Source organism: Carassius gibelio, chromosome A15 (assembly GCF_023724105.1).
Source record: "Carassius gibelio isolate Cgi1373 ecotype wild population from Czech Republic chromosome A15, carGib1.2-hapl.c, whole genome shotgun sequence".
Taxonomy (NCBI): Eukaryota; Metazoa; Chordata; class Actinopteri; order Cypriniformes; family Cyprinidae; genus Carassius; species Carassius gibelio.
In genome coordinates this window covers 6,034,528-6,051,733 of record NC_068385.1, presented here as the reverse complement: position 1 = coordinate 6,051,733, position 17,206 = coordinate 6,034,528, and the positions used below count along the sequence as shown (strand labels likewise).

The window sequence follows — 17,206 nt, the reverse complement described above, 5'->3', positions numbered from 1 at the left end:
ACGTCTACCAATCATGAAGCATTCACGCAATGTTTAATCAAATAAAATAAATGTCATCCATCCAACTGAAGCGACAGTGAAATTAAGGCGCTTCCTATTATCCGGTCGGATGAAGTAGCCTAATTTGCCGTCATCTGAGAGAAACTGTTAGTGATGCAGTAACATATGATAAAATAACTGTTAACTGTCGCCGACAGGACAAAGTCAGGTCATCAATAAACTGAAAACATTGCGTCTTAATATCTAAAAAATAAACGACCATCACAAACGAAGTAGTAGTGGGATTATTTCTTGTTCCTATTATGACTTTTGTCAGTCTATTTGCTACTCCACAAATCTTGTAGGCCTAGCTCTACGTGGATCTCAACCCGCGGCACGGCATGAAATCACACGCTGCCCACCATGCCGAACACAATAAATAATAATAATAACTTTAAGTTTTACAACTTAATTTTACAACTTAATTTTAATTTTAGTTTTTACATAGGGAAAAACAGAAAAACAGAAGTCGGAGCAGTGAAGAAGAGTGCTTGACATTCGGCTTCAACTTTCGGTTTGCCCCGCAACTCACTTGAGGATGTTCAGCACTTTTTTCCAATTCTCCCAAAACAGCTCATACTACTGTTTCAGCTATTAAAATAGCTCAGTTTTGTATGTTTGGAGCAGTTTTTGATCGTTAAACAGGCATATAGGCTAAGTTTTTTTTTTTAAGCGGCCAGCACAGAGAGAGAGTTTACATAGCCTATGTTTAGCCTTCTCAAATCATCACGAATTGTCTAAAATAAAATCTAAAGATATAAAACAGTTCAAGCATACCGATGTTTTAACGTTGAACCCAGATACATGTGCGCTATATGAATATTTTGTGCGGAGAATGCAAGATAAAGCACGCTTTTTTTGGGACATAGGTGCCAGCGCGATCATGATATAACAGAAAGAAATATAAAATAAATAAATATAAAATAAAGAAAACAAACATGCTTTCTGCCATCTCGTCTTGAACAGGAGAGCTTACAAAAATATACCGAAACTCAGCGAATACATGCCTCACAGACATGATAAATATATCTATAGAAAGCTTTTAATTACTACTTAACGAAATAATAAAAACAAACAACAAAAAATCTCAATACAATCATAATCCGTTTAGGAGGCGCGTCTAATGAGGAGATGATGAGTCAGGCAACTTCATCCTTGGGGCACAGACTCAGAAAACACTCTATTAGTAAATAATTCAAATATATTTGTACTATTTCCCTCTGTCACATTCATGGTAATTTTTCCGGTGCTTTGGGACATATTTTGAACTCAATTTGAACGCACAACTGTTTATCTGCGCTGATAGACTATTTGATATGAATTTGGATCAGGCTACATTTGTGAACGCACCTTTTCTGCAAAGTGCATCTTACAGACTGCAATTTACAATCGCAACTTCATTGTGCTATTAATCCTTTCAATCCGATTTTCACTAAATTGTGCAGCTCCCGACAGCATCGGGTGTTTTATTAATGGGGAGTATAATTATTCAAAACAGTCGTCTACGATGTCTCTGTAACAAAAAGCAGTTACATGAATAATAAATTTTGAAACAAAAAATTAAACCATAAACAGAAATACTGAACACGTATTACCCTCCATGTTTAAAAATACAAGCGCAGCTGTTTAGAGATTAATGACGTCACAGAATTTACCGGTATTTTGGAATGGATGTGTGAATGGTGCTTTTCTGGAAAAAAGACAGAATGTCGTTGACTGTGTGAACAGGGCATCTTTTAATTTACCTGTAAAGTCGTTCCGGTAATTTTACGGAACTTTACTGGTATTACTGTGTGAAAGAGGCTATTAATGAGTAAGAAATGCATTTGTTACAGTATTTATTCATCTTTGTTAATGTTAGTTAATAGAAATAAAGCTGTTCATTGTTTGTTCATGTTATTTCAGTGCATTAACTAATATTAACAAGATTTTTAAGTATTGTTTAATGTGGAAATTAACATGAAATTAACATGAACAAAGATGAACAATTGCTGTATTAGTGTAGTTAATGTTAATTAATGTAGTTAACTAATGAACTTTATTTTAAAGTGTTAACGATTTGTTTATTACGGTTAAGGTGTAGGCTACAGACACATAAGCATTATTTTAATAAGAGATAAGATATATTTAATAATAAAATACAGTGCCTATGTGAAGCAAATAAACAACTTAAGTAATTTAAATGATTGCATTATTCAATAGGCTACTATAGAATTAACAATAGACTATTTAAAATCGATTAACTTATCAATAATAATAATAATAAAAAAATGTTTTGTAGATCGGTTATTTATGTGGTTTCACAGTTTGGGATGGTGTTACTGTCTGCAAACAATGACAAATATTTTATCCAAAATCTGTGTTCTCGCCACCTTACACAATTAATAAAGTTCATTAGCAATTAATATTTTTATGAAAACCTGTTTTAAGTTGTGATTTACCACCACTGGCACGTCATCGGACCTGTGGCCATCGTGGCCACGAGGGGTGTACCCCCCAGGTGTCCCATATTTTTCTGTATTGAAGGTGGCAACCCTATCTAGTTGTGTCCTCTTTTAGAAGATCAAACAAAGTATTTTCGCTTTCACAATGAAAAGGCATCTCCACAACATGATGCCGATAGCAACAGCGAGAATCAAACTTACACCTTTGTTCTTTGCATGAACATTTGAGCGGCATTATGGAAATCTTCCCACATTGTAATGTAGACACATGGGGGCATTTAAACAAGGCATTTTAGAGGGGTATGGATGAGTCTTATTTTTTACGAATAATATTTATTTGGGTTTGAGACTTTAGTCTTTGCAACTTTACAGATCTTCTTTATGCACTAATAACTTGTAACAATCCAAAGAGAAAGGAAAACTTGAATGTGCATCATATGACCCCTTTAACAGTGTTTTTCAACGGCTTTTCTTAATACCAGTCGTCTAGCTGTAATAATGTGCATTTTTATCCCCAAATTATCCACAGATTTACCTATGGATGTAACTGAGGTTTCAGCTCTTGGTCGTCCTTTGGATCTAGGAATGTTGTATGACCAGCGCAATGAATCTTTAATTTCAGGTTGGTCTAGACTGTTCACTAACCATGACTATTAGCTTTACATGTCATTTAGTGATGTAAATACACATTATAAAACAGTATGTAATGTAATTGTAATGAAAATATGCTCATGTTAATTCCCACCCTACTTATTGTACTTTTACTTGAGTGGGGAAATTATTATTTTGTCCTCTAAGTAAACTGCAACTAATAATACTGTGTACGGTTTGAGTTTGAGTTTAAATAAAAGTGTTGTTATTTGACTTTATGATTTTATAAACATTACAAAATTCCCTTCTCTCTAATCCTAGGCTGTGTGCAGAGAGTATGTCTTGTATATATTTGTACACATGTAAATTGAAATAGAATGTACTGTGAATGTGTTTACAGACAGTAATCTTTGGGATAACCACACTTTAACAAGTGACAGAATATCTTGGCCCCAACTGAAAACACATGTAAAGGTTTTGGAAGACGACTCCCTTCAGGAGAGATGCAGAGCCTTTGAAATGTCACCAATGTTGCGAGTTAGTGCTCTGTGTGGACTGATGGAGCTAAATGGAGCTGCAGCTTTTCTGAATCACCCAGTTCAGTCTCAACATCAGGACAGAGTTACACTACACTACAAAACCACCACCAGACTGGACATGATCAGCCAAAGACTCTTACAGGAAGGAGTTTCTGGCTCAGTCATTAATGCAACCACAGCTACACATGTGATCATCGCTGTGTTCTACGGAGCCCAAGCCTTCTTTGTTTTTGATAATGAGAGAATCAGCTCAGAGAAAAATACAGAAATGGAAAATGTTATCAAGAAGATCACCACCGACCTTAGTGCAAGGGATGTGTTTTCAAGTCTTAATGAAACTGAAAAGGATAACAGCATTTTTTATGCCTGCAGTTTCTACAGTGATGTGGCCAATTGGAAAAATTCATTATCTTTTGAAAAGGCATTGGAGATCTATGAATCTCTGCCAGCGCTGCTTGGATCTAAAGATGAGAGAGCAGTTCCTCTGAAGGTCTGGCTGTATCCTCTCAAGAAACTAAACAAGAGCTCTGTCTGTGCTGCTCCGAGCGAACACTTGCTGCAAAGAGCTGAGAACATTATAGAACATCTGAGAAAACAAATCAGGGTGTGCAAGGACATAGTGACAAACTACAATAATCTTAGTGTGATCATATGGTTCCCTGCTTTAAAAGAAATATTTCCAAGGTATTCAGAATTTCTGCAGGAGTACAGAACAGAGTTTCAAAGAAAGACTGCTAAGATTATTGAGTCCAAACACATCAATGAAGACGAGAGAGAGAAGAGTTTACAAGAACTTGTCAGTATCTCTGATCGGTCTCCATTCAATCCAGAAAACACACATCATTGGTTTGAGAAGAAGGAAACGGAGCTGGGAGTTTTAAAAAGGTGCAGAGCAGCAAGCATAACTATTGTGAAATCACAGGAAGAGCTTCAGAAAATCATTAATGATCCTCTGATGAGCAGTGTGTTCTGCTTCACTATTTCATCAATAAAGGCAGATGACTCTTTTTTCACAGCTCTGAGGCAGTACATTGAATTCATGAAAAAGGGCACATTGAATCCATCTGATTTTATCGAGTCAGAAGATTTACAGCAGTCATTTAAGCCTGTTTATATCACTCAAAAAGTACTTTCTGATTTAGAAGTATTCATTGCTGCCAAAGAGACAAATGAAGATGGAAAGCGAACCAAGTTCATTGCTGCATCTGTATATGATGATGGTTATTCTGAATACACTGTGCAGTATTATCATGCCGGGAGGATTGTGAGCAGAAATCTGAAACTTCAAACTAAGCCAGATCTCCTCCAAATATCTCACATCAACTACACCAGTGTGTCCCTGAAACTGAGTCAACCACAAACTAAAAGCATTGAGAAATATGTGGTGGAGTACAGGGCTTTGGATGATGATGATGAAATGAACAGTACCACATGGAAACATATCATTTTTGATGTGACCACTCTCAAGAAAACCTTTTTTATCTCAGGGTTAAAGTCTGACCACCACTATCAGTTGAGGTATTCAGTTATTGAGCAGGACTGTATGAGCAATTTCAGTAAAATGATTAACTTTCAGACAGCGGCTGCAGCAACACCTGGACAACCCATTGTGGAAAAGCTGAACCGAGACACTCTCAGAATTTTCTGGTTGAAGGGTAAAACTGGAGAAGATTCTCCAGTGCTACGGTATATGGTTGAGTATAAAAAAGCAGGACTGGAGGGCTGGTCTTCAGTACAAACACAAGGACCTGAATGTGAATATATTTTAACTGTACCTCACAGCACAATCTATAGAGTCAGAGTCTCTGCTGTCTATGGAGAAGGAGACATCAGCAAACCCAGTGAGGAGACACCAGTACCAGTGGATGGTGAGATACATGTTAAATATCTAGAACATATTAATGCTTGAATTGCTTAAAAAAATGAGTAACACTTGATTTTTGAGGTGTTCTTGTTACATGTTACATGTACTTAATATTATAATCACAATTAATTATGCATAATTACATGCAAGTAACCCTAAGCCAAACCTAAATCCTAACCCCAACCATATAGTAAGTACTGTACAAGTAGTTAAATAATATTACTCTGTGGTGTATAAAGTACCTGAAAGATACTGAAAGATGGATATCTTACCAGAAAATTACTTTGTTAGAAGTTGAACTCAACTTAAATTTACTTAATAATTAAAAGTACAAGTACAAGTAACTGTGTGTGTGTGTATATATATATATATATATATATATATATATATATATATATATATATAAAAATTTTTTCAGTTTTAACCATAGACTGTATAAAAACATAGACATAGTGTCCGTGATGTCACCCATTGGTTTCCGAAGAGCGTTTTTGAAGCCAAAAGTGGATGGAGGCGACCTAACCATCTTGGCAGAACGCCACTACTGGATAATCAAAAATGGTTGCTGAAGCCACGCCCACCTAGCTCAACAGTGGTGACAGCAGTCACTCAAGTGGCCACGCCCTTAATTAACTTCAGAACTTTAAGGCTTACCGTATTTTCCACACTATGAGTTGCACCGGTTTATAAGGCACACCTTCAATGAATGGCCTATTTTAGAACTGTTTTCTAAAATTCTGAGTATGGTTCACCATACTTGGCTGAATGTCACTTCACTTTTATATAGGGCGCACCGGATTATAAAGTGCATAGAATAGAAGATTCTGCAGTCAAACGTTTGACTGGGTTTGCATTATGCATCCACTAGATGATCATGGAGCTGTGCTAAAGGGAATGTCAACATTTTGACAGAGTGCCTTGATCCATATATAAAGCGCTCCGGATTATAAGGCGCTCTGTCGTTTTTTGAGAAAATGAAAGGCTTTTAAGTGCGTCTTTACAGTGCAGAAAATATGGTAATATAATTTAAACAGATGAGTTTTAAAAAAATTCACCCCACTCACAGTTGTCATGAAGGGCAAAATTAGCTATATATACCAAAATAATTTTTTGTACGAGGCTGTAAACATGTTTTTTTTTTTCTTCTGACCATCACTGAAAGAGAAAATGTCAGTATTTCTTTGAGACTTATATAAACTGCTTAAAGGGTTAGTTCACCCAGATAGCAAGTTTATGTAATTAATAACTTACCCTCATGTTGTTTCAAACCCGTAAGACCTCCGTTTATCTTTGGAACACAGTTTAAGATATTTTAGATTTAGTCCGAGAGCTCTCAGTCCCTCCATTGAAGCTGTGTGTACTGTATACTGTCCATGTCCAGAAAGGTAAGAAAAACATCATCCAAGTAGTCCATGTGACATCAGAGGGTCAGTTAGAATTTTTTGAAGCATCGAAAAAACATTTTGGTCCAAAAATAGCAAAAACGACGACTTTATTCAGCATTGTATTCTCTTCCGTATCTGTGTGAGAGTGAGTTCAAAACAAAGCAGTCTGGATATCCGGATTGCGAACTAATCATTCGGTTCACCAAATCGAACTGAATTGTTTTAAACGGTTTCCATCTCTAATACGCATTAATCCACAAATGACTTAAGATGTTAATTTTTTTGATGTGGCTGACACTCCCTCTGAGTTCAAACAAACCAATATCCTGGAGTAATTCATGTACTCAAACAGTACATTGACTGAACTAATTCATGTACTCAAACAGTACACTGACTGAACTGCTGTGAAGAGAGAACTGAAGATGAACACCGAGCTGAGCCAGATAACGAACAAAACATTTGACTCATTCACGAGTCAAGAACAGTTTCTGTCAGACGCGTCCGATTCGTGAACCGAGGAGCTGATGATACTGCACATGTGTGATTCAGCGTGAAGCAGAGCGACACACAGGGCGTCTGAACTGAACTGATTCTTTTGGTGATTGATTCTGAACTGATTCTGTGCTAGTGTTATGAGCGCGGGTAAACTGAAGGCTTGAATCAAGGGCAATCATCGCAAATGATGCCATTACGTCGAGAGCAAAAGAACCTGGGAACCGTTTTCTTCAACCGGTTTATTGAATCGAACTGTCTGAAAGAACTACTGGTGAGCCGAAAACCGATGCAACCGGTTCTTCACTCGTGAACAAGTCAGTCTATTGTTCGTTATCTGGCTCAGCTCGGTGTTCATCTTCAGTTCTCTCTTCACAGCAGTTCAGTCAGTGTACTGTTTGAGTGCATGCATTACTCCGGGATATTTGTTTGTTTGAACTCAGAGGGAGTGTCAGCCACATTAAAAAAAGTTAACGGCTTAAGTCATTTGTGGATTAATGCGTATTAGAGATGTGAACCGTTTAAAACGATTCAGCTCGATTTGGTGAACTGAATGATTCGTTCGCGAACCGGATATCCAGCTGCTTTGTTTTGAACTCTCTCTCACACAGATACAGAAGAGAAGACAATGCAGAATAAAGTCGTCGTTTTTGCTATTTTTGGACCAAAATGTATTTTTGATGCTTCACAAAATTCTAACTGACCCTCTGATGTCACATGGACTACTTTGATGATGTTTTTCTTACCTTTCTATACTGTGTGTACAGTATACCGTACACACAGCTTCAATGGAGGGACTGAGAGCTCTCGGACTAAATCTAAAATGTCTTAAACTGTGTTCCAAAGATAAACGGAGGTTTTATGGGTTTGAAACAACATGAGGGTAAGTTATTGATTACATAAATTTGCTATCTGGGTGAACTAACCCTTTAAGTATTGTAGATCTTGTAGTATTAATTTTCACAGGCAGTTACACATTGTTGGTTAAAAACAATAAAGTGGCTGGTAAAAACATTGCGTGGCAGTTAGATTTTGAAATCCACCAGCCAGTCCCTGTTGTGCGTACACTTGTTTGCACATGAGCAAAGGTGTTTTTAGGAGTCTAACTTTGCAAATGCCAGACCACTGATTCATCAAACTGCTTTCTAGCAGTCTGTGTTCTTCTGACAAAGTAAAGTACAGATACTCCCAAAAATAATTAAGTACTGTAACAAAGTATAATTATTCCATTACATTACACCACTGATATTATTCAGTATTTATATGCATAATTACACTCTAACAAGGACGCCTTAATTAAGTGAAACCTAATAATGCTTCATTCCTTATACCACTGCAGTCTGGAGCATAGATCTCTCAGAGAGAAAGAGCTCCATCCTCCTAGAAGTGCTGAAACTCCAAACAGAGAAGAAACCAGTAGAGCTGAGAGACCGGACAGATGAAGAGAGTGAAGTGAAGGGATTCCTGCAGTGTCTGCCCTACATCTCACAGCTGAGGTGAGAGTTTCTTCTGAAAACATTACTCTTTTGCTTCCATATATTCTGCTCTCAGTTAGGATTATTGGCTAAAATAAATAGAAAAAAAAGTATACAGAGTAGAACTACATTTCACATCCTCTCAGAAAAGTGCCGTTAGTAGAGCTGTGAGTAACTTAAAATGTTGTCCCTCATCTCAGTGTCTGATAAAGTAGTGTTTGTGAGTGCAGTGCTGTCGTTACCAGGGAAACCGCTCTAGTTCTGAGGCTCCAGAAGTGACACCTGCTGACAGAGAATGAATTGTTCAGACTAATGCGAAAACTGACAGATTTTTTTTATGCTGCATAAACAGAGTTATTAATGTGGATAAATAAAAAGATAATGTGCCTTCAAAGATGTGAGGTTTATCACTTTGTAAAAGCCAAAAAAAGTTTGGCTAACTGCAAATGTTTCAACTATAATTTTGTTAACATCATGCATTTTGAGGCAGTTAATGATTTAAATGTTGGTTAAATTAATTATTATTCAACATAACATTTTTACTCTGATGGAAGCTTTAATGCTAGTGAAATGCCATAGAAATCTTGTGATCTTGAAGAGTCTGAAATAGATGTTGCTTAATCAGGACATAAAATACATGCATAACTTATTTGTTATGCATTAACTTTTGTACATTTTTACATAAACATTGTACACCTTACATTAACTTTTGTAAAAAAAAATTTTTTTTTGGGCAAGTGTAAATCTTATTACTCGTGTATGTTTTATATATTTTAGCTTAACATCAGCCTGTCCATGGACTACGGGTGAAAATTAATTCTTGAGCTAAAACCCAGTACTATGCATCTCTCCCTTTGAGGTTAATGTTTATTGTACGCTGTGTTTCTTTAAATAAAGGAAAACCTTTTTTTTTACTGAAATAATGCTTACTATATGTGGTACAGACATGAAGCTTTATTTCCAAGATGATGCATGATGATAAACTTTATATTTCAATCCAATATAGTACATTTTAGTAACAAATGCTTATCATAATATTTCTTATTAATATACATCAAATTAATTTCTGATTCAGTGTTTTGTCTGTCAGTCAGTGATTCTCTCTGCTGCTAGAGAATAGTAAGATGACGCTCAAACAGTGGCTTCACCACGAGTCTTTATAAAGATCGGTGCCATAGACCTAATTATCTATTTATTATTATTGTAAAGATGAATGTTTTTCTTATCAATCTGCTCTCATATTTCATATTATCCAGCACTAGACATTGAAGTGTGTTTACATTTGTGTCTCCACAGATTTGATTTCTATGAGAAGAAAACATCTGTCCAGTTTCTGGTGAATCTGATTGTTTCAGCATCAGAGTTTGATCAAACGACTGGAGAAAATTACACTGAGCTGTTCACATCTGTGTGCAGCTACACATCTTTCCCCTTCAATGAAAATTATACTCACCATCAAGCTGTTCAATCTGATTTCCTGCTGGATCTGTGTTCACATGTGAAGGACTATGAGACTCAAACAGGCAGGAGTGTCCTTCCAGCATTACAGCCAATTTATCAGTCAGCTCCTGCAGTCTGGAGAATAAAGCTCTCAGAGAGAAAGAGCTCCATCCTCCTAGAAGTGCTGAAACTCCCAACAGAGAAGAAACCAGTAGAGCTGAGAGACTGCACAGATGAAGAGAGTGAAGTGAAGGGATTCCTGCAGTGTCTGCCCTACATCTCACAGCTGAGGTGAGAGTCTCATTGAGAATCACTACTCATCTTCTTTTCATATTTTCTGCTCTCAGTTAGGATTATTGGCAAAAATAAATTGTAGAACTACACTTCACACCATCTCATAAACTGACTGAATTGATTATGGTCCAGTAGTGATGTTAGTGGAGCTGTGAGTAACTTAAAATGTTGTTCCTCATCTCAGTGTCTGATAAAGTAGTGTTTGTGAGTGCAGTGCTGTCGTTACCAGGGAAACCGCTCTAGTTCTGACGCTCCAGAAGTGACACCTGCTGACAGAGAATGAATTGTTCAGACTAATGCGAAAACTGACAGATTTTTTTTATGCTGCATAAACAGAGTTATTAATGTGGATAGAAAAAAAGATTATGTGCCTTTAAAGATGTGAGGTTTATCACTTTGTAAAAGCCAAAAAAAGTTTGGCAAACTGCAAATGTTTCAACTATAATTTTGTTAACATCATGCATTTTGAGGCAGTTAATGATTTAAATGTTGGTTAAATTAATTATTATTCAACATAACATTTTTACTCTGATGGAAGCTTTAATGCTAGTGAAATGCCATAGAAATCTTGTGATCTTGAAGAGTCTGAAATAGATGTTGCTTAATCAGGACATAAAATACATGCATAACTTATTTGTTATGCATTAACTTTTGTACATTCTTACATAAACTTTGTACACCTTACATTAACTTTTGTAAAATTATTATTTTTTTTGGGCAAGTGTAAATCTTATTACTCGTGTATGTTTTATATATTTTAGCTTAACATCAGCCTGTCCATGGACTACGGGTGAAAATTAATTCTTGAGCTAAAACCCAGTACTATGCATCTCTCCCTTTGAGGTTAATGTTTATTGTACGCTGTGTTTCTTTAAATAAAGGAAAACCTTTTTTTTTACTGAAATAATGCTTACTATATGTGGTACAGACATGAAGCTTTATTTCCAAGATGATGCATGATGATAAACTTTATATTTCAATCCAATATAGTACATTTTAGTAACAAATGCTTATCATAATATTTCTTATTAATATACATCAAATTAATTTCTGATTCAGTGTTTTGTCTGTCAGTCAGTGATTCTCTCTGCTGCTAGAGAATAGTAAGATGATGCTCAAACAGTGGCTTCACCACGAGTCTTTATATAGATCGGTGCCATAGACCTAATTATCTATTTATTATTATTGTAAAGATGAATGTTTTACTTATCAATCTGCTCTCATATTTCATATTATCCAGCACTAGACATTGAAGTGTGTTTACATTTGTGTCTCCACAGATTTGATTTCTATGAGAAGAAAACATCTGTCCAGTTTCTGGTGAATCTGATTGTTTCAGCGTCAGAGTTTGATAAAACGACTGGAGAAAATTACACAGAGCTGTTCACATCTGTGTGCAGCTACACATCTTTCCCCTTCAGTGAAAACTATACTCACCATCAAGCTGTTCAATCTGATTTCCTGCTGGATCTGTGTTCACATGTGAAGGACTATGAGACTCAAACAGGCAGGAGTGTCCTTCCAGCATTACAGCCAATTTATCAGTCAGCTCCTGCAGTCTGGAGAATAAAGCTCTCAGAGAGAAAGAGCTCCATCCTCCTAGAAGTGCTGAAACTCCAAACAGAGAAGAAACCAGTAGAGCTGAGAGACTGCACAGATGAAGAGAGTGAAGTGAAGGGATTCCTGCAGTGTCTGCCCTACATCTCACAGCTGAGGTGAGACTTTCTGTGTTTGTTTCTCTGTGCTTCTTGTTTGTTCTGTGAACAGTGTGATTGTGTTCATCTGTTTTCAGCACACACTGATGTGATGTAACACACAGGACACAACAGCTCTACTGTCATGATAGTCACAACACAAACACACTGTACAAACTCTCTGTTTGACAGTTAATATTAACTTAATTAACTTAATATTAACTAATTCCGTGGCTTAACTCATTTTGAAAGAATATTATTATTATTTGTTCATTTTATTTCACATTTTAAGTTTTAATTGATTTTTTAGAAAACAAAAATATAAAAAATGACTTAATGTGGAATGTCACAGAATTTGAATGAATATTTGAATGAAAATGAATATAAAAATATGACCAATAATATACAAATATAATCAATAATAATAGGATAATAAAACTGATAATAATAAAAAATAATTATATATAATAATAATAACAATAATAGCCTAATATACAAATATTAAGAGAAAAGGACGACATAATATATTTTATATTATGCACTTGAGGTAACATTTATTCATGATAAACTTTATTTGAACGCTGACAATCGCATGTAATACAGCCCGGTAGCCAAGGCCTGTGGTTAATATATCCATCCATCCATCCATCCATCCATCATCTTCCGCTTATCCGGGGCCGGGTCGCGGGGGCAACAGTCTAAGCAGAGACGCCCAGACTTCCCTCTCCCTAGCCACTTCTTCCAGCTCTTCCGGGGGGACCCCGAGGCGTTCCCAGGCCAGCCGGGAGACATAGTCCCTCCAGCGTGTCCTAGGTCTTCCCCGGGGTCTCCTCCCGGTGAGACGTGCCTGAAACACCTCCCTGGGAAGGCGTCCAGGAGGCATCCGAAATAGATGCCCGAGCCACCTCAGCTGGCTCCTCTCGATGTGGAGGAGCAACGGCTCTACTCTGAGCTCCTCCCGAGTGACCGAGCTTCTCACCCTATCTCTAAGGGAGCGCCCAGCCACCCGACGGAGAAAGCTCATTTCGGCCGCCTGTATCCGGGATCTTGTCCTTTCGGTCATGACCCACAGCTCATGACCATAGGTGAGAGTAGGAACGTAGATTGACCGGTAAATCGAGAGCTTTGCTTTACAGCTCAGCTCCTTCTTCACCACGACAGACCGGTACAGCGACCGCATTACTGCAGAAGCTGCACCGATCCGTCTGTCAATCTCACGTTCCATCCTTCCCTCACTCGTGAACAAGACTCCAAGATACCTGAACTCCTCCACTTGAGGCAGGAACTCTCCACCAACCTGAAGTGGTTAATATAATAATTTATTAATGTAATAATTTCTATAATAAATATTATAATTTATTAATTCAAAATAAAACATTAATGAATCCATCTCTGATAATCCCAGGTTGCTATGGTCACGCAGGTTTGTTTACACATTAAACTCGTTGCCACATAACATCTCGAGGCCACGACATAAAACGAGTTATTCATGACCACAACAAAACAGGCACCGTAGTTGATCCCTGTCCCGAACACTAACCTTTCTTTACTGATTAAGAAGAGGGTCAGTTTGGAGGACACGCGTAACAATCTGATATTTTTAGTGCACTTCACCAAACACACACAACAAAAGAATCAAAGAATCAGGTGAAACCCAGTAAACCTTGAGATTATTACATGTGACATTAGAACAAAAAACTTTAGAATACTGTTTCTTACTTACTACATAACTAATAAGGAATTATTGAAGAACTAACAGGTGATTATTCATTAACACTTAACTCACTAATGTTAACTACTAAGAAAGATGTTAACTAATCAGTATGTAATATAATTTTATGATTATGTTAAGTAACATTTAGCTAATCAGTAACTAATATATTCTATCATACCTCCTGAAGAACTACTATTAAAAATCTACTAGTTAAGGTTCAAGAAAAATAACTATGAAATAACTACTACTGAACAGTTATACGCAAATAATCACTATAATACTCAGGATGTGTCCCACAAGTACTTGCGTAAAAGTACAGATACCCCAATAAAATATTACTCCAGTAAAATAATAAGTAGGCCTATTCATTTTCAAAATTACTTGAGTAAAAGGACAAGTATAAAGTACTACTACGGTAGCAACTTTGTTACAGCCCACTTATTAGCTTATATTGGAAATTAAATATGGTTTTTGGATTTGGAATTTATTTGCTTCTAAATGTTTAACTTTTGATTATGAAATGTTTGTTAAATTAGTTAAAATGTGGGCAGTATACATGTTAAAATGGAATAAAATAAGCTGTATTAAGAAATGTTCTCATTTGAAATAAACAGATTTTAGTCAAAATGATGTAGTTTATTATTATTTACTAATAGGTTCACTTTAGAATTCTGTTTCAGGTTCTAAGTAAGTCCTGCAAAATTATCTGATAATTCTTTATTAATTACTAATGGGTTGCCTATGTCTTCACTTTAGAATACTGTTTCAGATTCTAAGTAATTCTTCAGGAATTATCTGATAATTCTTTATTAATTACAAATTGGATACCTCTGTTTTCACTTTTCCTCAAGCTGTGCCTTACATACAGAAATTGAATTAATGATAATGTGGTATATGCTGATGAGGCACACATACAGTACTGTATATAAAATATAAAAACTAAGGTAATTATCGCAAGGCACTGGAGTCGAGGTGGGGTATCTATTGGAAGCTGATTTCTTACAAAACACACTCACAAAACAATTCACTACACAGGCAAAACCTCTATAAAATGTATTGCATTTATTAATATTGCATTTTCATACAACTACTACTACTGCTAATAACATTTATATGAAAGGGTCACAATTCAATGTAATTGTGTAAAACTGTTCATTAGTAGTTACTTCATAGTTATTTTTAGGGATGCACCGAAATTTCGGCCACCGAAAATTTTCGGCCGAAAATGGCCTTTTCGGTTTTCGGCCGATAGACTTTTATCACCGAAACAACACGGCCGAAATGTTGTGATGACGCAAACAGAAACTGCGACCTGCACGTGCACCTGCATAGCGCAGACCACGAGCTCCACGCGACATTCACTTAACACCAGTGAGAACATTCTCTCTCTTCGTATTCCTTTATTCGCAGCACTAAAACGTCTCCTAACAAAGAGATTAAGACGGACCACGAAGTAAAAACAAAGAAAAGTACAGTCTTATAGAGTCTGTTAGCACACGTCTCACTGAGATCTTTTCGGATCCTCTGCACTTCATCGCGAATGTGCATGATCCGCGTTATAAAGACCATTACTTGTATGCGGAAATAAGGCAGCGCGCACGAGAAATGATCCAGGCCGCGCTGGATGCGGAGAACCCGCGTGGAGACGGAGAAGCGCCAAGCGCAGGAGACAGATCAGAGCGCAGAAAAGACTGGTCTCTGCACCAGATGAGGGGTATGCACCATCGTTGTCTGATATGTTCACGGGAATTCTGCAAGAAAGTGCCTCAAATAATAATAATACGTTGGCTATTTTGTTCTTATACACACACACAAACATATATACATACATAATATCAGATTGTAGCCATATTTATGCTAGATTTTCTGCTAGATTTCTGCTTTAATTTGATAAAAATGTTTATTTATGCCCTGGCCCTATTTAAATACACTCTCTCAAATATTTCTCAAATGTCAGGCAGATGACAAGCTCAACTGCTCAACAGCTAGATGGTTATCTGTCCCCATCCGCAGAAGTGATAACAGTCTTGCCAACTGGAGAAGTAATGCACTTTCTAGTCCTACATAGAAAAATTTCAAATGCACTTCACCTAAATGCACTTTGTTTTTATGAGAGAACTGTTCATTTTAAAACCTTTCTGCAGGCCAGTAGGCCTGTACATTATTATTAAATATACACATGAGTGGGATAAATTTTTAGTTTGAATTTTATTTTATACTGTGCATTGTTGCAATGTGCTTAATAAATATTTACATCATTTGTAATTATGTATTTTTATGTTTTTTTTTTTTTAAATAAGTTATGTAATTGTAATTATCTTTGAAACTTTAATATTAATTTATGCAATTGCAATGTCTTAATTTTAGTAAAGTTAGTACACGGTCATAGCAATAAATGCAATGGTACTAATAATTGGCATAATTTATTTCGGTGTTTCGGTTTCGGTTTTCGGCCTTGGTTTTCTCTTTTTCGGTTTTCGGTTTCGGCCAAGAATTTTCATTTCGGTGCATCCCTAGTTATTTTTCTTGAACCCTAACTAGTAGATAATTAATAGTAGTTCTTCAGGAGGTATGACAGAATACATTAGTTATTGATTAGCTAACTGTTACTTAACATAATCATAAAATTATATTACATACTGATTAATTGACTCATCTTCCTTAGTAGTTAACAGTAGTGAGTCAAGTGTTAATGAATAATCACCTTTTAGTTCTTCAATAATTCCTTATTAGTTATGTAGTAAGTAAGAAACAGTATTCTAAAGTGTTACCAACATTAGATATGAGCACATATATATATATATATTATTCTGATTTCATTAACCATTTTCATATCATTATTATGAATGATCAATTTCATTAAATATTGACTTTAACTGTAATTAAAAATGATATTCTATTGTAGGCTCATTTATTAAATCTAAGCAATTTGGACAAGCTCAGACCGAGTGCTGGTCGTGCTTCTTTAGAAACTGAGCCACAAACAAAGTTACAAAAAATGCTGTGCACAGCTCCACGAGAAACGGGGTTTTATGCACTCAACATCAGACTAATTATAACAAGACATAAGGAAAATAACCTCAGTGAAAGACTTATTTATCTTGTGTTTATATTTAAAAGAAAGATAAACATTCTTCATTCAGACCCTATCAAACACATACAGTATATGTCATATTATGCTCTGCGCATTACACATCTCCACAGAATTCATGATTGTGTTCATATATTTCTATTG

At 36.2% G+C, this 17,206-nt stretch overlaps 2 protein-coding genes and 1 long non-coding RNA gene across 4 annotated transcripts in view; 2 read left to right on the top strand and 1 right to left on the bottom strand.

Annotated features, from left to right (window-relative positions):
* LOC128029014 (uncharacterized) overlaps positions 1-6,057 on the top strand; it is a 28,237-nt gene extending 22,180 nt beyond the window's left edge. The window contains exons 12-14 of the mRNA XM_052616459.1: positions 3,013-3,105; positions 3,475-5,481; positions 5,896-6,057. Of these exons, the coding sequence (XP_052472419.1) occupies positions 3,013-3,105; positions 3,475-5,481; positions 5,896-5,924 (2,129 nt within the window). The 3' untranslated portion in view covers positions 5,925-6,057. The remainder of the gene's footprint in view (positions 1-3,012; positions 3,106-3,474; positions 5,482-5,895) is intronic.
* LOC128029013 (uncharacterized) overlaps positions 1-17,206 on the top strand; it is a 385,593-nt gene that overhangs the window by 334,568 nt on the left and 33,819 nt on the right. For both annotated transcript variants that reach the window (XM_052616458.1, XM_052616457.1), the window contains one exon: positions 11,844-12,278. In XM_052616458.1, coding sequence (XP_052472418.1) covers positions 11,844-12,278 — 435 coding nt within the window. The remainder of the gene's footprint in view (positions 1-11,843; positions 12,279-17,206) is intronic.
* Positions 1-17,206, bottom strand: part of LOC128029018 (uncharacterized) — a 247,494-nt gene that overhangs the window by 198,337 nt on the left and 31,951 nt on the right. The gene's annotated exons all lie outside the window — the stretch shown is intronic.